This window comes from Caloenas nicobarica, chromosome 10, assembly GCF_036013445.1.
Source record: "Caloenas nicobarica isolate bCalNic1 chromosome 10, bCalNic1.hap1, whole genome shotgun sequence".
NCBI lineage: Eukaryota > Metazoa > Chordata > Aves > Columbiformes > Columbidae > Caloenas > Caloenas nicobarica.
The window spans coordinates 8,741,565-8,763,113 of record NC_088254.1 but is presented as its reverse complement, the minus strand read 5'-3'; the positions used below and the strand labels follow the sequence as shown (position 1 = coordinate 8,763,113).

General features: G+C 37.3%; 1 protein-coding gene across 1 annotated transcript; it reads right to left on the bottom strand.

The window, feature by feature from the left end:
* Nucleotides 1-254: 254 nt before the first annotated feature.
* Nucleotides 255-19,174, bottom strand: SLTM (SAFB like transcription modulator). The gene is made up of 20 exons (XM_065641906.1): nt 19,144-19,174; nt 16,306-16,370; nt 15,826-16,011; nt 15,331-15,378; nt 14,294-14,321; nt 12,447-12,915; nt 11,831-11,880; nt 9,767-9,885; nt 7,964-8,113; nt 7,764-7,873; nt 7,515-7,675; nt 7,067-7,158; nt 6,684-6,847; nt 5,449-5,623; nt 4,723-4,847; nt 3,399-3,569; nt 2,236-2,550; nt 1,638-1,776; nt 732-886; nt 255-363 (listed from the first exon to the last, which is right to left on the bottom strand). Exons 1-20 carry the CDS (start codon nt 19,172-19,174, stop codon nt 255-257), a joined length of 2,862 nt encoding a protein of 953 aa, XP_065497978.1.
* Between the last annotated feature and the right edge of the window lie 2,375 nt (nt 19,175-21,549).

The window sequence follows — 21,549 nt, the reverse complement described above, 5'->3', positions numbered from 1 at the left end:
TTAACAAATATTTTGGTTCCAATTTGTTTTTTTACACAGCTCTAGTGCCTCAGGGAAAATGCTTATCAAAGATACACAAAAACTATCCAAAATTACAACGTAACTATTAAAATGCCTCCAAAATTGAGAGGAAAGTAATCATGTTAAATTAAAAAAATTTAACCAGGACTTCCAGACAAGATTTCCTGTTTTTAATCAGAGAAAGTTTACAAGAGATTTCAATAAGTTATCTTGAAACCAAGCAGCTGTAGATCTTAGAATCTTCGTGGAGGTCCACCTTCAAATGGCTTAAATCCTGAGCCACTTCCCCTCTGCATGGAATTGCCTGTGATCTGTACAACTCTATTAATTGGTGAAGAGTTACTGGAAACAAAGGTTTTAAAAAAGTGTTAAGTTACGATAAGTATCTAAACTCTTGGTGTACAGGTAAGAGCATTGTTACTTCTCAAATCACTTAACTGTTAAACTGTAAGTCTCAAAACAGACTTGAAACCGTGCAAAAAAGGCTTTGCAAGAAGTGACTCACTTCTGTGCAGCCAAACAATACTGCCATGAGCAATGTGACAACTGTGGAGTTGTGTGCTGGCCTGGAAAGCTGTTTTTTGGATGTTGTGCAGCAGCAACCCTTCCACAGAGAGTCACGCTGCTTGCACAGAGGCTATTGCACTTCCTAAACAACCGCAGCTCGGAGAGCTCAGTAGGGAATGGAGAGGAAGGAGCAGTTTTTGTACCTTGTGTGTGGAGACATCATGCCACCTCCACGGCCGTCTCCCATTCTCCTTGTGTCATGATACCCACTTCCTTGAGAACTAGGTCCGTGCCATTCTTTTCTTGGTCCAGTTTCACGACTGTGGCGTTCGACTACATGTCTGTCCTCATTATAGTGCTGGTAAAAAAGCGACAGTGGTTTTCAGAATGAAAGGCATATTTAATTATCAACAGGAAATGAGCTTTTCAAAAGAGTTAAGCTTACAGCTTACTTATATAACATACAAAAGTCAAGCATCTAAGATTTCAGGCCACTGGCAGCTAACCCATGCTTACAAGAGTCCTATTAAAAATAACTCTAGGTAACAAAAATGAACTAATTTGCAATAATGACTAGGGGGCATGCGGAGAGTGAAGGTCCATGAACTCATACTTTATTCCCAGCTCTGCCCTGATCTCATATGATCACTGACAAGCCTGTTCCATATAGCTACAGAAACTTTTTTTAATGGTTCAGGATCTGGTAGCATGGAGCATTTAGTCTGTGGACTTTAAAGACAAGTCTTACAGAAGGTTTTTTCTCAGCACATTACAGACTAAAATGACCAACTGCACCAGAAGTAGCAGGCAGTGTAAGATTAAGACTCTGAAAACATCAGATGACAACAAATTTTAAAAGCCAAATCAGCAACTCATTCAGGTATTGTTCTGATCTACTTGAAAGATGCTAGATCTAAGGAGAATTGGGTATGTTTTCTGGAATTTCCTGGCTTATTAAAAAACTCAACAAAAAAGAACCTTTAAAATAATTTGAAAATAGCCAGAATGCTTACTAATGATTTATGTGATGCCACGTGGTCATTTTTCCAGTGTGATTTTGCATTTTCCAGTCTCTCACTCATGCACACAAACACAAAAAGATGACTCACTTGTCCTCCACCTCTTTCGCCCATCACGCCTCGTTCTCCTTCCCTGCTTCCATAGCCAGACGCACTGCTGCGGCTGCCGGGAGGTGCACCTCTCACATGCCCAGACACTTCTCTTCCCGATCGATCTGGCCTCTCACCTCTGTAAAAATGGCTTTTATCAAAATTTTGGTTTCAGTATAATAGAATTAATACCAAATCATAGCACATGTAGATTTCAAAGCTTCCTTTTTGTTTTTCTAGCAACTTGCAGTTTGCTTCTTAGAAACATTCTTTTAGATCTATGTGGCTCTCTAAATAATTAAAACTTACATGTTATTTGTTTACACCTGCATTCTTGCACAAAAGCCTCCTTACTCTATGTAGCTACACATGATTAAGAACAGACTGCTGGGAGTCAGCATCAAGTTTACAGATGAAGTTTAGCATACGTGACAACCTACAGACAATTTTTTCTAATGCTTTTGGAAAGTGACTTTGCCATTCTTTAGGAGGCAGTCTGTTTTTCCTTTACACATCAATTCTTGTGGAACTGCTGCTATGGATAAACCCTACAAGAATCAGCACCTTCACTAGTTTGTTGGTTAGCCAGCAAATTTACCTGCCATCCCGTTTGTCCGCGCTTATGCTTCCCTCGCTCTTCCAATTCGTTTGCCTAGGTGGATTTGAACCAGTCTCTCGTGGATGTCGACCATGTGGTATTTCAGGTCTGTCGTGAATGATCACTGTTCTTCTTTCGTCTCTGTCTCCTCGCACTTCTCGTCTGTCTGGATCTCGAAGTTCACTTCTTGGTTGTGGTGGTTCATTTCTTCTGGACTCACTGAAGTTCTTTGGATACCTCTCAAACCCTGGCTCTTCTCTTCGTCCTGTCGGGCGAGCCTTTTTTGCTTCACCTTGGTTTACAAAACGTTCTCGCCTAAGTTGGTAAAGTAGGAAAACGTCATTTCCTTCTCTCCCATTTGCCCATTTAAGCACATGCTCAGTATACAGAACTATTATTCATCTTTATGTTACATGTCTATTACTATATATGGGGTATATATCTCAAAGATCCTTCCCACCCCAAATTATATTTATTTCTACAATTGTAATTTTGAACTCAAGTTCTTACAGCCCATTTAACATTTCTTTATCTATTGATCTGTTCGCATTTTGGTCAATATAATTTAAGCAATTGTAGGCCTCCCTTTTGCCTAGTATCAAGCAGAGGAAATACTAGATTTCTCAAATCAGCTAGAAAATATCATTCTGCTTTTATGCTGCAACGAACTAGAAGTCCAGCACCTACAGTTATGTGGCCTTAATGGTTATTGGAGATGTTTAATGGAAACATGAAGTTGCATCTGTAACCAGCATTTACTGCACAGTTGCACGGACCCTGATGAATGTGACTCGTGCAAGTAACGCTCATAACTTATTAAATCAGTTGCTTTCAGCCTTGCTAAGTTACCAAGTTGGATATATCTAATCCATTGGAACCCACTTATGACTAGATGAGAAAGAGGAATAATTACAAAAATTATTTCAAAATGTCACCCAAAAAAGATCACCAGGCAGCTCATTTAAAGTCCTCAGAGAAAAGTGGACTAGATTCCATTTTATAAACTGCCAGTCCTGAAGACACAAGAAGTTTCAGAACACTACTGCAATTCTATTGCATAGGAACTGTAAAAAGCCTTTAGCACCATTTAAATTTTGATTAGTTAAGAGTGGAATCTACAGAGATGTTGGCAGGCAAATACCTACCCTATTATCTACACTTACCTATCAAAAGAAGACGATGGAACAGAAGAACCATCTGGATATCGTCCCCGTTCTCTGTGATCAAAATCATTAAACCTGTTCTGCTGGCGACTGTAATCTGAACCATGACTAAAACGTGCATCTGTATCAAGAGCCATCTTCTTATTCTCATTCCAGTAAGGGTCATCTCTCCTTTAAGCAAAAAAATGAACCCTCATCAGTTACATGTATCCAAATCAAGGTCTAATCTGCAGAAAATTGTTAAGAGTCAGCTATCTGTTTTAAAGGCACTAATTTGACCTTTGGCAAGCCACCTACAAAGGTAGACTCTTTACATAGTAGTGAAGAAAATAATTTAAGAAAACAACACACCCCTCTGTTTGAAGTGCAAATTAAGTAGACAAAATATCAATAAAATATGTAATAAAATCCAAGCAATAGTTTACCATGTTGGGCAGTTTAAAAAACAGAAAAAACAAGACCCCAACAAACACATCACTGTAGCAAAATTTTGTCTTGAAAATGGCCTTCTAGGAAAATAAAAGGCCTTCTAGAAAAACAAAACCAAAACCAAGCAAACACCAAACCAACCAAACAATAAAACCCCACTGAAACACCCACAAACCACAACAGCCTTCTCAGGAAAGAATAACGTAGGAAACCTCACAGCCTTGCTCACTAGAAATATTCAGGTAAAGAGTGTCTACGATAAGAACACGAGTAACTAAACTGTATAATCAATAGCCTTGAAAAATGAAGCTGTCTCTTTTCATCTGGTAGAGAAATACTAGTGTTCTGCTACTGTATCTACCCTGACGACCTACATTTACCTTCCATCATACCACCAATATGTTGATTTTATGGCTAAGGTCTCTGTCCTATTCTTATAATCCAATAAAAATCAAAGCCAGTTCAATTCATGTGGCTCAAACAGCAAGTGATAGATGTCATCAGCTTCAGTAAAAATTAAAAGCCATCACATTGACTTCCTGAACTGTCCGTTTACCGGAAATGTGAATTATTTCCGAAGTGGAAGCTAGAAATTTCAACCATTAAGGCAAGAGACCAGCTTTTCTCAGCAAATGCACTGAATTGCGTTATGCTCTTTTCATACTATAAGAATTAATTAATGAGATGCTTCTCTTATTTCAAAACTCTCTCCTACAGATAAGGTATGTTTCATGCTTGGCATAAACTGATGTCAAAAACCAAACAAATAGCAGAAATCCAGTTCTTTTGTGAATGCTTGTTTCAGGTACAAAAGCATTTTCAAGTCTGACGCAAGGCTGGTAGCTGTTTATTTTTACTGAATGCTGTTAAGACAATAGTTTGAGAATTAGATTACCTGTGATCTACATCACGTGGACGTTTCAAAGAATTCCTCTTTTCCTGTTCATAACGAAGCTGCTGCTGTTGTCGACGAAGTTCCTCCCTTTCACGAGCAATACGCTCTGCTTCTTTTCGACGTTCCTGCAATGAAAGAGAAGGGTGAATAAACACAACAAATAAAATAGCTCTTTATTAGAGATACTTCTAAAACTGTTAGCAAGTATACAGAGTTAATACTCGATAGTTTCTATTAAAGGCCATCTGATACAATTCATCCTTGGATAGCATTTAAAATTAAAGAGCATAAGGAATACTTTGTAGAGAACAGATCTGGAGAACCATCGGCTGTTAGACAGAAATATCTCCAGACAATTTCTTGTATTGCTATCGTATTTGTTGCCCGGAAAAACATCCCATTAAGTTTGCAGTGACATTCTCCAGGAAAAATCTAGTAAAATTATGGAAGGCTAGTATGGGCAATATGATCTGCTGTACTTCAGTTTGAGAGACAGACACGTATAGCCACAGCATAAACCAGCAGAAAGAATTTGCCATCAAACTATTCACAAGCCAAGCAAACAAGATAAAGATTACTGTTGTTGTGCATGTGGATTAATGTAATGTTTGGTTGGTTCTTTTATGGTCTGGGCAGAAGGGTGAAGAGAAAAATTCACCGCAAGTGCAAACTGGGTTATACTACAAAATGATACTGCACTAGTGTCCAACATGTAAATATGCACACCTGTTCAATACGAACACGCTCTCTTTCCAAACGCTCCCGTTCCATCCTTTCCCTCTCTAGTTTTTGCCTTTCAATTTCTAATCGTTCCCTTTCTCTCTGCAAGTATTCTTCTCGCTCGTGCATTATTCGTATGCGTTCTCTCTCACGACGCTCCCTCTCAGCAATTTCTCTTCGCCTAAAGAAAAAATGTAGCAGAAACTCATCAGAAAAACGTTCTCATCTGAAACTAACGTCACCTTAGGCACAGACATTAAAAAAACTATTTGAGAGTAAGCTCTTGACAGAAGTCGTGGTATCAGAAGTCTACTCCTTTTAGGCCCAAGTAGCCAAACTGGTTTTAATATATCCTACAGAACCATTTAAGCAGACAACAGATACTGGGAAAAGTTATATCAAGAATCATAATTCTTTATGTATATAATGTATATACTTCATACTTCTTTGTTGTCATCTAGCAGATAGTAACAACAGCTTAGCAAAGAATATGATTTGGATCTTAAAAGTACTTGCTATTTTAGCTGTTGCCCTCTTCAAGCTAACAAAAAAAATACTTCTTGTTTTCTGTTCAAAAAAGAGACAGAATAACATAGCCGCCCTGACTTGCGTGGGTTAGGTACACCTGTCAGCAGCTTCATTTTGATTTCTTCTTCCCGCCTCCTATAGTACACCTTAAAAGAAGCAGGGGAGGCATTTTCTCCTTTAAGCTTTATGCTTCCTGGGAATTCCTTTGTTTAGGGAAATCCAGCTAACACCACAAGTCATTTAACAATCCTTTGCAAACTTCTGGCCGTATGAAAAGAGCAGAATTAGAACAGTGCAGCGTTTAGTCCTTTTATTTAAAGGGACAAAATTGTATTATGCTTGATCTGTCATTCAGAAGATATACAACAGTTCTTTGTTTAAAAACATACAAAAAACCCCCTGAACACTACTTTTGGCCACATGTCCTACTCAGCTTCTGATCTCTTCAAAAAGAAAACTGGCATGCAGTAACACCTATGAGATACATCCTCCCCATAACAAACACTAAGTTATACATGTACATATATGGCTATTAAAACACTAAACAAAAATTTTGGAGTCCATTAATTCATATAAAGATACTGTTAGGTAGAAGCCCGGACTTTAACATCTGAGTACAAGGTTTGACAGAATGCATTCTAATTAGATTTCTAAATACAGTATCTGATCAATTAATGCATGAAATAGCCTTTAGCAAAAAGCCGAATTACTACCTTCGGAGTTCAACAGCTCGTCGTATTCTTTCCAATCGAACCATGTGCTCTCGCATTCTCTGTTCCTTCATCTTTTCAAAAGGCAAGATATCCTTTCTACTCCTGTATTCCCTGAATTTCATTTTATCTTGAATAATACGCTCCTTGTTCCTCAATATCTGTGGCTATAGATAGAGATTATAATGGTTATTTCAGAAGTCTCATTCCTTTAGGGAGATTTCTGGATGCTACATTGAAGTATCATTAACTACTTAGCTACCCCAAAGCACACAAAACTTCTAAGCTTAACAGTTTGCAATGGTTTATTGACTCTTCAATTAAAATATCAACTGTAAGGTAGTATCAAACCAGATAAGGATTGCATCAAATCTACAGATACTTACTTTATCAAACCTTCCCCTTCTGACTGTCCTAGTGTGGCCTGGGTCTCCTTTTGTTTGGTCTAAAATTACGATTTGACCTGGGCTTCTACCACCTAGTAAAGGGGGTGAAGAAAGAAGGGGGGGAAAAAAGGGAGGAAAAAAAAAAAAAGAAAGAAAAAAGAAAAAAAGGTTTAAAACACACACACGTCCCTATTTGCCTATTACAGATTTTCCTTGGCTAAATTTCTAAATCTCTAGATTGAACTGGTAGGAGAAGCATACCAGCACATCTGTAATCTGATATAAAATATGGAAACTTTAACATCAGCTCTGAAGTAATACATGTATGTTACTGGAGTCTAAAAAAGAATGTGTTCAATTGTCTGTTTTCCAATAAGAGCAAGAACATGCTCCCAAAACAAGTCAGACACACAGATTCAACAGGAGGAAACATGGCTCTATTGCATACTTATTCTTTTCTTTTCTTCAGTTTTTTTAGTGGATTCTTGATTAGGGCCACTTGCTCCATTATCACTCTTCTCATCTTTACCTTCTGTTTTCTTGGCTTCTTTACTTTCTTTTTTTTCAGATTTCTCAGATTTTTTTTCTTCTTTTTTGGTTGATGGAGTTCTTGTTAGGAAAGAAACACACAAATGCAATGAGGAAAATTCACCTTAAAGGGTTTTCACAACTTCAGAAGACAAGTGAAGTTTCTTACTTGCTGGCTTTATCACTCGATGCAGTCTTCTTATCTCCTGTGCTTCTACTTGAACCAGATTTCTCATCACTTTCCTTCTTAAACTCCTTTTTGGAGGGATCACCTTTCACCTATAGTTGTTTCCAAAAGCAAATAGGTTAATATAGATCCTTGCATAAGATGGTCTATTTTGGTAAAAGTTTTCATCTTATTAAACCTACTTTCTCAACAGAAATTTGCTGGCCATGCAGCTCTGTTCGATGAAGGTGTGCAATACATCTAGCCACTTCCGTACTAGAAGACATTGTTACTATGCCGTAACATTTTGCCCCAGGGCTTCGCGCATTTGTGACCACCTTTGCACCAAGCACCTACATAAACAGATAAAATTTAGGTTTTGAGAGAGATATTTCTAGTAAGGAAGCAACAGTATTCCAATAACACTTCTACCCTAGTATATAAACACCAAATCAAACAATACCACCCCAACAACAATTAAAAAAACACCCCACTAGAAGAACGGATGCTCCAAGTTTTCAAAAGCATATCATTGCACAGGAGGTTGCAGCTTTGAGAACTTTATCCCAACTTTCACATCAAGGCATATTAACGCTCACGTCCTGTTTTGAGCAGACACAACCTCGTGCACGTTATCTAAATGCTTCTTTTGACAGTTACCGTCAAAATTCATTCACAAAACCACCATTGATCTGAATTTGACCATTTGTCTGACAGGTGAACCCCCACAAAAAAGTCAGCAGCTGCGCATTAATGGCAAGAAGGTACAAAGTTAATACATAATACTACTTATGAGAGAGCCAGTTCTTCAAAGGCATCTAGGAAATGTGTCAAAGAAGCAACTTTAGCAACCAGCTCTTTGACATTTGCTTCCCGAGAAAGCATTAAGCTTTGCATTCCTGCTCCTCACTAGAATTTCTCTAACCACTGTAGCCAGTCTTCTTGATGTACTCATGCTCTAATGCAACAATTCTGCTTTTCTACCAGTCTGTAATGAATGGTACAGTAATTTACAAAGTAAATATTTCCCAATTAATTTGAAATTGGGAAGTTAAGTAAATACAGGTACCAAGCATCTTTACAGTAAAAACAGCCAAAGAACTGGAAGTTTTAACAAGACATAGTCTTTCAGGTTTCCATACATGTAAAGGCATTAAATAAAATCGCCTACTAAATTCATTAGGAAAAAAAAAAATCAGGTATCCAATAATCACTACATCCACTTGATATTCACAGTACTAACGTTCTAACTAGTTCCCAAGATCGCAAGTGCACAGGCCTTATACGAACACTATAAATTCACATAGTTATCAGCAACTCCTTTGAGAAAATGAGAACTGCAACAAAAACGGTTTTCAGAAGACTGCTTAGCTTATATGGATTCTGCATTATTCCTAGGGAAAATAAACTTCCTTAACAGTATGGAATTTGTGGGTTACATTAAACCAAAATCCAGGAAAACAGACATAGTTTAAGCAGTCTGTAAAAGAAAATAATTAAGTCATTAAAAGAGTCCCTAAAAGAACAGACAATAACTGTAACTTTTAAAAATCTGTTTTTCCCATTCATAAGCCCTCAGAAAACATTTTAAAAACAGTCTCCCAAAGCAGCAGGTTCTATGAAGACTGCTTATAATATAATTTTACTGGTTAGCACATTATCTTACACTCATGGTTAAACACAGCTGCTGCAGAAGAACACAGCCATTGTTATTTAATTAAAAAAAAAAATTAAAGCCAGTCCTAACCAGTCATATTTGTGATATTTCTTTTGCATCTATCTTACCTCAAGAGGAAGAAAAATTTCTTATAAAATTAACATATGGCTCTTCCTGTAAGCAGGCACTCTTAGATTAGATGCTGGAAGGACTGGGTTTTTATAGATTACACTGGTTAGACATTTCATCTCAGACTTTTATTTAAATCAAGTGTTATTCAATTTCTGTAACTGAATAGATTAGAAGAAAGAGACAGACACAACACATGACATCACACCCCAGGAAATACCTTTCCATATTTGCCAAAGAGATTTTTCAAGTCGGCAGCTTTTGTGTTGGAAGACAGTCCGCTAACCCATAGGTTCCTAGTTGAACTTCCACTGCTACCACTAACACTGCTTGCACTTCCTGAAACAAGTTTTACAGAACAGCCAAACAATTAAGGAGACACACGTACAGTGAATATTGAACTAAACTGTTGCTGAAAAGAGAAACTTAGCCTGTTACCTTTAAGTAACTGTTTATCCGGTTACCTTTCTTGAAAAGCCTTCTATATAAAAAAAATATAGGCCATAAGATTTCATTCATTTAGCCATGTATTGAGACCAACAGCTTGGCTAACTCACACCCAAACAACAGAACTAGGAAAATCAGACAATTCTTTGTTAAAGGCATGCTTTACCCCTCATTCAGGTATGTACATTAAGCTTCAACTTCTGCTTCTTATCAGTAACTTCCATCCAAGAAAATCTTTTTTAGCACCCCACACTTGTTCTTCATCAGTACGTCTTTACACTACTCACCGTAGAGACAGGAAAAAGGTACATAGAGGAGACTTGGGTAATCCTAGCCTCCAAAATAATGTGGTTGATTTCCACAACTTCTTGAAGCATCTGCCCTCCATCCAGAGCAGCTTTTTAAAAATGCTGCTGGATGTAGAACTAGATGCAACCCACCAAAATTAGTTCCCACATGCTAAGGAAAATACTAAAGAAAAGCTGGAAAAACATTACGTGCCTTTAAGACCAACACACCACCACTACCATACATTATCCATTTTTGCAACAACTAAGAACTCAAGAGATTCATGTGTTCTTATTCCCCACATCTTTTAGCCTTATATTATTTAGTTCAGCTTGTTGTTGTTTGCTGCTAAATGCATGAATAGCTTTTGAATATGTTAAAACATAGCCAGTCATAGACCAGAACTGAATCTTCAGCTAAACAGCTGGAGAATCTGGCAGTACGCAGAGTTTTAAAAGGTAATCACCTTGAGGAAAAAGGGTAGCTTTCCTTCTTCAAGGCATCAAAATGAACTAAGAGCGAAAGGCAACAAAGCTCAGTTATCGTCAGACTAGGGTTATCTTGATAATCCTAGATATCTTGATAACCACGATACACTTAGAGTATCATTAAAGAGCCACTACGCTGGCTTTGGCTACGTATTTTAAGACAGGCTTTTGACAGTTACTGTTACAGTTATCATATATGCTACATGAGAGCAGATCTGCTGCATCTTCGTTTAATTTCATTGTAAGCATACAACCATTATGAACAGACGTGCATCTAGAGAAGACTGAATTATGTCTGTCACTAAAATTTCTCCTCAGAAATTAATTTATCAGGTCAAGTTCCATTCACTCATTAGTGATAGGCAAGAGACGCTGCAACAAAGGTTTTTGGCAGAGAGCTAGCAGGTAAAATAAGGAGACACGAGCTTATACAAATGCATTTGTTGAGCTATGAAGCATCAGCATAACTGGTGACATTAACCATGCTCTTAAGCTCCACTCTGTGACTTTGTAATTGTAATACAGGGTTTTATGGTAACAGACAGGAACTCCAAGGCAGACAAATAGGTCCAACTTTAATGCACTAAACAGCCACAAGCACAATTTTGCCAGCTGGCATCTCCAGCTCTTAAGAATTTACTTTATTAAAAAATGAGCTAGAATTAAGACAAAAAAAATTCATTTGCATTATGCTTAAGTACTTGCAATTATTTTTTCCTTGTTCTGTGTATAACATCAACCCAAACCATTGTATGTAAGTTACAGTAGGCATATCTGAAAATTACACCTTCACATCAAAATAAAGACTTAGGAAACATTAAGTAGAATTTGCTCCCAAAAGTTTTTTGAAATAGAATATATTTTGACTCTTTAGAATAAGTAGTTTTGATCTTACAAAGAATCTGGCATAAGGAGAGAAAAAATACATAGACATATACATACAGCTAATGACTACTGTGCCTCTAGCACAATTCACTACAGACGGATGATTTCAATTACATCTGCCATTTTAGTGTGGCAAGCAACTTATCAAAAATGCCACCCTAATTTGTAATAGTTACCTTTATCATCCTTCGATGTTGTCTTGCTTTCTTTAGATTCCTTAGTAGAGCTAAAGAAGCAAATTAAAAAAATCAGAAGAAAATTGAAAATACAGAATTTGGTAAGTATTGCATTTTATACTACTAATACTAATAGACAAGTTAACATTTCAAAAAATAAAAATAAAAAAGGGCTAGACTGTATATTGGAACAAATGATTCCCTTATGGATTCTTGCACTGATTTTCCCCAAGATGCCTGAAGATCTAGATTTTCTGACAACTCTATTCAGTGGATATATGGCAATCTTCTCCAGATTTCAGGACGGGGACTTGACTTCATTTTGTGTTCTTAGAACTGATAGCTGTTCATAACCATCATCACAAGGACATTTAAAAAAATCGTCAAATTGAAAAAAATAAATAAATGCTGACAATTCGACAATGCAATCAGTAGGACATAGTGTCTATACGAAGATCTTGAATTTTAAAAAGTAACTTATGGCGGTCAAAAAAAATCTATAGGCAGGAGCATAGGATACTAATTATAAGATTCTTGCTGCAACCCCCTTAATGTAGAGTGATCTTATTGAATGCTGGTACTCGGTATCGTAAAGAACTGACATAGAAAAACAAACCTCTTTGCTTGACCAGAGGCCCCAGTAGACGAGGGACCTTTCTTCAAAGTATCCTTTTCTTTGTCTCCAGATTCTGCTTTCTTTGAACTTTCTCTGGCTTCCTTCTTGACGGGATCACCCTTCACGCAGTCTTCCTTCTTACCATCTTTATGGTTCTCAGTCATCTCATAGTCCTTGCTTTCCTTCTCCAGGCTCTGTGAAATGGTATCCTGCCCATCCTTTGGCTTACTTGCTTCAGAATCTGTAATTTTCACATTTTTACCTGTTTCTAGGAGGTCATCACCATCAAAATCCAGAGTGATGGCATCTTCAGCCTGGATTGTAACCGATATGTTATCATCCTCAGCTTCTTTCACAGAGGTGTTAGCTTCCATCTCTTCGTGAGCCGTGTGATCAGCCTCAGCTAGGCTTTCTTCTGAAGGAAGACGTTTAGATACTTCTTGTGTACCATCACCAGAACCTGCTTTATCTAAGAGGATTTAACAGGAATAAATACGGCAAAACAAGAAGTTTAAACAATTTCAAATGCATAAGCTAGAATAGGACCTAGAAAATACAAAGCCAGTTATTAGCACTGATGGAAGGTTAGAAAAAAACACAAAGTGTATTAACACAAATATAAATCCTTTACCCAGGATCACTTATTCTTCACGGCAAAACACATTTTCTAGAGACAAGTACCAAACATTAGGAGGGAGAATATGGTTCCATCCTGGAGATACCCGTTCTTCATAAGAAGTAAACATTTTCCAGTTTAGGATTTAGCGTTCCAGAAGAAAATAGTTGCATTGGAAGCTCACAGTTTGACTGAATCCGTCTTTGAATCTTCCTGCTTCTAGGACTTCTAGTCTTCCCAAATCCAAAAGAATTACAGTCTTGGAGAATTTCAGTCAGTCTTCCATACTAGTGTTCCCTTTTGCTTTTCCTTTGTAAGCAGTTGTTTGGCAGTCAAGTTAGCTGTACGAGAGTGCTGAAGAAAATGGATGAATGAGCTTTAATCCAGAGTTCGTAGACAAAGGGTTCTCAGTCTTCATCCACATCCACTGGACAGATTTTCCATCTCAGTCCCGCATCTCCAACCATTGGCATCTCCAGCCGTATTCTTGGATTTGCGCAGATGAGACATTCCAGCCATAGGGTTCCTCGTAAACATGGAGTCTGTAATTTTATCCTGTGACTTCAGTAATGTGTTTATTCCATCTAGTGTAAAGTGATGGTGTTCCATGTCCTTTCTAGTCCACCATACGCAGAATCCTTAAGACTTCTCTCCAGGAAGTCTGTTTGCCCAAATACATTACATTCCTTCTATAGTTTCGCTAATGAGCACAGCTTAAAAAAAAAGGTAGCCACTCCAAAGGTTTCCAAACACTAGTTTTACCATCCTATATACAACTGGTACTCCTAAGTGACAGTAAGCCAAGCATATGATGGTCCATATATTTTTGGGGTGTTCAAGTCCAGTGTAAGGGTGTATGATTTCACTCAATTAAACATCAGTTACTGCAGTGCAAGTTGGAAGCTTTTGCATCATGACTTACCGTATATAAAAATCAGAGTCCTTGAATACTATGTTTGTTTCATTAAGAATCATAGTATTACAACTATATTATACATCTACCACAGTAACTGATAAATATTGTAATAAACTCTTAAGAGTAAAATAACTCTTATGAGTGAGATAAACCCACTGACTGCAATGATTCCAGGTGCTGAGCTTAATAAAGAGACAACTGATACTTAGTACTGGAGACAAGCCTAGTATTAGTAAAGAGATTGAATATTACAAGAGAAAGTTGCCTGCTTTAGCAGACTAAAGACCTCTGAACTCCATTAAACTTTAAACATACCTTTCTCATTTTCTTCATCTTCTCCATTCTGCAAGAAAAGGAAGTCAATACTAAATATCTCCTACTTTAAAATTTTAGGCAGAACAGTTCATACTTTCCACAGAATTTCTATCATATGAATGCAAATTAATGAACTGAAAACTGTTTACAAAGAAAAGATGATCTAGACACAAAGCCTGTGCATCTCCATTGTTAAATCACTGATAATTTGCACAAAACTTCACTCATATCTATCTGCAACACTTGCAGCTTGCTACTGGTTCGAACACGCAGCTATTTTCTTCCCTCCCTTAACTCAACAGGACATTTCTAAACTGTCCCTGTGTCTTGCTAAAGCCTTGAGAATGGATATCATGCTGCTGACTACTACTGTCAATGAAATGCAAGCAATCCTAAGTTTTTAAAGCTAACAATGAAGTCAGAAAGTAGGTAGACTTTCTCCACTAAGTACTTAAAAATGTAACTACGATTTTAATAGGTATTTACTTGTTTATCATTAACCTCACTGAGCAAGACATGCTGTATGATATGGCCTTTTTCAGACATGAATTCCATGTAACTCAGAATGAATTTCTGAACTTAAATATGTTACAGATATAAGCATTAACAACAACAACAACAAGACCCCAAACAACCAACATTTACCCAAACAACCTACATCCCCCCAAAGGCAAATTTCTGCATTAAAACAGGAGTTCTAAACCCCTGTATAGGCTGTATATACTATGTTAGCATTTGGCATGGCTCTCCGAAGTGTTTTTAACAGAGTTTGAAAAACATTCCTTGCTAAATCTATGCACTGAATACTCCCAAATTGTAGACAGGAATTTGCATTTAAATAAGACACCTTACTTGGTAATCACAATTATCTGCATTATAAAAAAAAATATGAATGAAAGCTTCCCACATTGTTTACCTGTACTGTATTACACCATCTGACTGTAAGATGCATTCTGGAACACAAAGCCAGTCTAAAGTGATCCTTTCCAACTAAACAGACATGAAAATCAGGTTAACAGAACTGATTCAGAACTTACATGTACAGTTGGAAAAGTGTAATCTTCTACGTCTTGGCCTTCATTTTCCTATAAGAACATAAAAGGGACTTACTCAGCAAACTATTTGTAAGACACTTAAAAATTCAGAGAGTAAAGAGATTCGGTTAACTCAGAAAACATCTTACTTAAGTGGATACACACTGAATAAGGTGAACATCAACGAGCAGTTCTCATGACTTGGATCTTTCAGTTCACTATTCAGATTACATATGTCACTACTAGCACCAGGGAAAAGGGCCGCTTGAGAACTCTAGATGGACTGTGGTAGAAATTTACCAATCAATGCCATGTTTGTTTCAGGACTATTCAAACATAAGTCAAGGAGAACAGAAAGAAAAAAGTACCAAATTATCTTTTGGAGATAAGAAAGCAAGACAAATTGAAAAACTAGTTCTGACTGTCTAGTAATACAGACACACCAAGAAAAAAAATGCAGTTTGCTGACAAAAATGCATGTAAAAGACAACAAAGTACCTGGCTTTCCAAATCCTTCTCTGCATCTTCTGTAGTCTCCGCTGGCTCCAGGTCATGGTATCTTTTCTTTTCTGCAGATGGTAGCTCTTTAGAATTCAAGTTCTCATCTTCAACAGATTCTTTAAAGTCCTTTAACTCATCATTTCCATCTTGATCACTTGCATCTTGAGTCTCCAATTCACTTTCCTTTTCGTATCAACAAGAAATACTTGGCATAACTAAGGGTATTAGCTATATTCTGAAAAATCTACTTCTAGAATCATTGCTTCCGCAAAATACTGCATCACATCCATTCATAGCATTTTAAAAAACCCCACACCTTAACACCCTTAGGCATCACAGCTGTGATGCTCCAAATTTCCACATGGATTAGTGCAAAGAAAATGGAAGTAGGGTTTGTTGGGGGTTTTTTTTGGTAAATCAAGCCAAACATCGAACTTAAATATAAACTGGGTAAAAAAATTTACATACTTTTATTACCTTGACAAAGGAATCGTCTTCAACTGAAGCATCGCCAGTTAGTTCATCAGCTTCTGGCTTTTTACCTGAAATGATAGGACATGCTAATGACTGGAGCTGCTATATAGAGCAGACTTTCTTTCAATACTGATTATATCTTGGGCCTTAGTTTATTATTCTCTATATGCTCTAGTTTATCTGAACTGTTTACTGTAATATAACCCTCCCAAAACTGAGTATTTTTAAGATGAGGAGAAAAAATGTCAGCTGAGCAATCAATGCTGCTGTATAAACAAGCAGTTACATCCCATTTAGTGATTTTAATACAAATCCTTCTACTTTCAGTGATAATGGACTTCAGGAGAACATTCAGGAGTATATTTCTAGAATCACTGGAATTAACTAGACTTTATGATTTAAGACTTTGGAAAGGCCTTTCTCCACAGGATAATTAGCATCACTGAGCAATTTTGGTTAAAAGGGACCTCTAAAGGTCATACAGTCCACCCAACTTCCTGCTTGAAAGCAGAGCTAAGTTCCAAGTATGATCAGATTGCTCAGTGTGTTTCTGAATAGCCACAAACATGGCATTGCACAGCCTCTCCAAGCCAGTTTTTTCAGTGCTTTTCATCACTAGAGGGAACAAGCAGCCAAAGAATTGAGTCAGGTGAAGTACTTGGGTTTTCTTCATATTCTTTTATTTAGTAAGGGCATGTACCCATGAAAAATTCTGTTCTCCCAGCACACGCCCACTTTTCTCCAATGAGGATGGCTCTGTGGAGACAACGACTAGACACAGTTCCCTTTGGAACAGAATGCATTTCCTTAATCTTTTGCAAAAACAAGACCAAATAACACTAGATACAAATATCTCCATGCAAGCACACACACATTCTGTCTCTTTGATTCCTTCTATCAAACATTATCCTATGCAATGGTTTTCAGCAGCTCAAGGTACAAAAGCACCTTTGTTAGGAAGTGGCTTCACTGTCTTCTACTGAAACTCAGTGTCAACTCGAGATGCAAATGGGATGGCAGTCATTGTCAGCACTTAATGCCTTACTTTTTGACATCACATCCTCCCTCATTCCTTCATCCTCTAATGAATGGCTACCTCAATTCTATAGATACTCAAAAGGAATAGAAAAGAAAAACACAAGCCAAAGTTTCGCACATTATAGACATTTCTGCTACCTGGAAGAGTCAATTTTTGTCAGCAATGGTCTTACATACACAGTTCTTAAATTGCATTTCAAGCTGGAAACTGCTCAACTACAGGGCAAGAAGAGACACTACTGTCTTGGTTTTAGAGTCCAACTTATTTTACTCGTTTCACTGAAAGACAGCACTCTGGACGGCACTCCTATATCCAGCACATTGTTGTTTTGAGTTCAGACACACTAGACTCCAGCAAAAGACACATGACAGAAGTTATTTCTACCACGGTAAAACATGAGATCTAAACATTCAGATCCAAACACATAAAGAGATCTAGCCACTGATTTTACTTCATTTAAAACAAACAAAACATCACTGGTTTCTATTTGTAATGCAACAGATTTGTGAGATATTGGTGCAAAAAGCCAGCAGCACAGGTGTAGTTTGGGAAGCCGCTTTCCTCAGAAAGAGGAGCGCACTTGCACTGGAAAGGACAGGTTTTGATATGTATCACCGCTGATGCCTGAAAGCAAGACTAACTCACATTTTGTATTACTATTTTAATGTTTGTATTACTATTTTAATATTCTGTGATAGAATCTGAAGCCACAGATATCTTCAATATAAGTAAAACAGTGAGACAGCAAGGACTTCTACACACATTCAACTGTTTTCTGTTTTATCCCACTCACATTTTAGTTGTTCAGTTTGTTAAACCTAAAAGTCCAAGGTTTTCCTGCATCCCATATTCAGCTAAGCATACAGAGACAGGCAGACGCACAGGTGCTAGACATATTTAGCAACCGCCTAGCGTGTACTGTCATGAAAGCTGTTTAAATTCACTCATCTTGCCTGAGGCAATCTTGCAGGTGAACTAGGACCCAGACTTTACAGGGAACAGCAGGAAAAAAAAAAAAAAGAAAAAGTGGCAAAGTTCCCTCAAGTCAGTCCCACCATTCTGCAATGGCAGCTAGGGAACTATATTTTATTGACATGTCCTCATCAAAAGGAAGTTATACCTTCCAGTAATGAAGCTGTCCATATCATTTGTTTGCTGCTAGATCAAGCCAGACAGAAATACATGTGTTCATTAGCATTTTTTTAGTCTGTCTGTCTTTCTTTGCAATAAGTGCCATTTACTCTGCATACAGAGGTATCCACTCTTCAGCTTTGAGCCAGAAAGTGGTCAGGAGTTTGCTTTCCCTCTCAGTTCTGTGTTTTGAGTTTACTTGGATCTGGTTAGAGTTACATTGCTCAAAAGTGACACTTCGAGGTTCTGAAACAGTTTTCAGATGTTGGTACAGTAATTTGCCAAAAAGCCAGTGCCCACAAAAATTCAACACTTTTCCAAACTGATACTCATCCATGACAGGCTACCGAAAGGCATACTTAGCTCATAATTTCATATAGCTGAAGTCAGATTGCAACAAACACCTTTCAGAAACTGTTTCTGTGAACTTACTCAAGACCAGCAGCACTTTGAGGAAAATAACTAGCATGAAAAGGTATGTTAACAATTACAGTCAGAACAGCTGGACCTTCTGCAGACAACAGGCATAGTAGGTCTCAAGTCATACAAATTGTCAATACATGATAAAATGTATGTACAGGCTTATCCATGCAGTGGCTACTGAAAATGTCAGTGGAGTAAGTAGCACTCACCACAAATCTGGGTGCCTGACAACACAAATACTAATTTACCTTGGAATGATCGCACTCCTTTATAAGCCATGCTCAATACCTTTTCTGACAATGGCAATTGCTACACACCATAAAATTGCAACAGACTATTTACATAAAGAATGAATATTCTTCTGAGAAGCACGTGGAAGACTTAGAACATCTTTAAAACGTTGGTTTAACATCATGCAGGTGTAGCTTTCATCTCATTTACAAGCCTTGCAGTAGCATAAGCTTGTTTTATCTATTCGTGGTCCTCTGCACGAGAAATTCAGGCTACCCAAGCACATACAGAATTATAGAAGAGTGTATTTTAGATAAGCCTTAAACAAACTAGACATCTGCATCTGGATGACTGTGTTTGCATTTCTTCTGATACTCCAGCTGAAACCCCAAACAGGTTTCTGTCATACTCGATGCTGAAGATTCACTGGAAACATGGGACAGGAGACACAAAGGTAGAAAGGGAAATAAAGTCTTTACAATGGAACAAACTCTTTACACCATTATTTAGTTAAGAAGTCTGCTGCAATTTGAATAGTATCACTGGCCACAATACTAATAAATTATCCTGTTACATTTCTGTATTCTTAAATGGTATAGGGTAACAACAATATTTAAGTCTCCTACAGCACCTGCAGGATCCTGCTCTTAGTCATTTATGGTTTTTATAAAGGAGGGATACTTTGCAAAGTCAGATAACTCTCTAGACAACCATCGACTTGCTCATAAGATTTGCCATCGTTTGTAATCATATGGTTAAACATTCGTAACACTTTCTAGTGCAGCTCATTAGAGACAACACTCACCCCCACTTTAATGAAATTACTTAGGAAGTATTTGACAAAATTACTTCTTCCTATCTGAGGGCACATGGAAGGCTTACCTTAAATTTGTTATACACCATTTATATATTGCTTCAATAAGGCATGATATATAATAACTTAACCAATGAAAACAACCTTCTAATATCGGAACCACCTATGCAAAGTATTTCCAAGGTTCAGTCTGCATGTTGGTTTTCAATTGTTGATTACAACTTACAATATCTTAAATTTCTATCATCATTACTGAGTTCTGGTATTTTACTTTAATAATTTCCTCCCTCCAGAGAAAGATTCTTTTCTATACGTCATCTATTCAGTAACAGGCAAGAAGAAAGTCAGCAGTGCGGTGTTTCAGAAATCAAATCACTTTTTCAAGTAACTAAACAAAGAAGCCAAAATTATTTGGGCAATAGTATAAGCCAACCACTGTCAGTTGTCAGCATTTCATCTAAGAGACAGTCTCGTCGAATTGTAAATTCAGTCAGAATCTAGATGGATATTTAAGACACAAAGTAATATGTATCTAACTGGACTTAGAAACTTGAAGTGCAGCAAATAAACATCCTCGCTAATATTAGTGCTCTGAGGTTAAAATTGATTAGTCTAAAAGCTGGTTTTCAGCCACACTAATTCCAAAACTTGGCAGAAAAGTAACTTTCAATCACCAAGTTATGATGTATTAATATGCTACAATATTTTTGGTTGCAGATACCTCAAATTAATGTTCACATCAGAAACATTTGAAAAATATTTCATGCTAGCAATAAAGTAACTTCCTCTAGATATCAGAGATCTAGATATAAGCACCAGAATGTTCAGGCTGGAAAAGAACAGCTTTTTCCAAAACCTGTGATCTTTGTACAAAAAGAAAAACTTGCCCATAGCCACTAAACTCCTGGGTGGAGAGGCACATCCGAGGCAATGAAAGATGGAGCACTTAGTATTTGTTCCATCTTTGAGCTTTCAAACTTCAGTTGGCAAAATCAACTTATCTCTCACGTGTATGGCTCTTCCAATTAACTGTTCTTCAGTTCTTCTTTACTCCAAATATTTAAATAAACTAGCTTCTGGAAAAAGTGTTAGATTTTTACTAACTTCGCATACAGGGTTTTTGTTGGATTATAGAATCCTTCTGCAAGCATTCTTTAAGTCTTGATGCAAAATCATCCTATTATGCATTTTCCCAATGATGATCCACATGGCTCCCCCTGTACTATCTCAATTTTGGGCAAGTCAGTAAATGCCCTATTTTAAATATGGCTCCTTTTTCATACAATATCTTATGCTGGAGAACTTGGTACAGGCCATTGGCAAGGTACTGTTTGTTTTAATAGAGAAAGAAGGTCTACATTCAAACCAGTTTAGTCACAGCCTTATTCTTATACTCACAGCGTTTCTTCCCTAACTCACAGCAAGTTGCCTTTGCATCATCATTGTCAAAAGCTTGTCATAGTCCAGTAAAAATCTGCAGTATGTACTCAGTTGATAAATCAATTTATCAGGCTGCTACAAAACCCAGTTCTATGAAAGTAAGTTCCACCCTTAACCTCATTCCTATTCTCCTCCATTTTTGTCAACATACACACAAAAAAGCAATGAG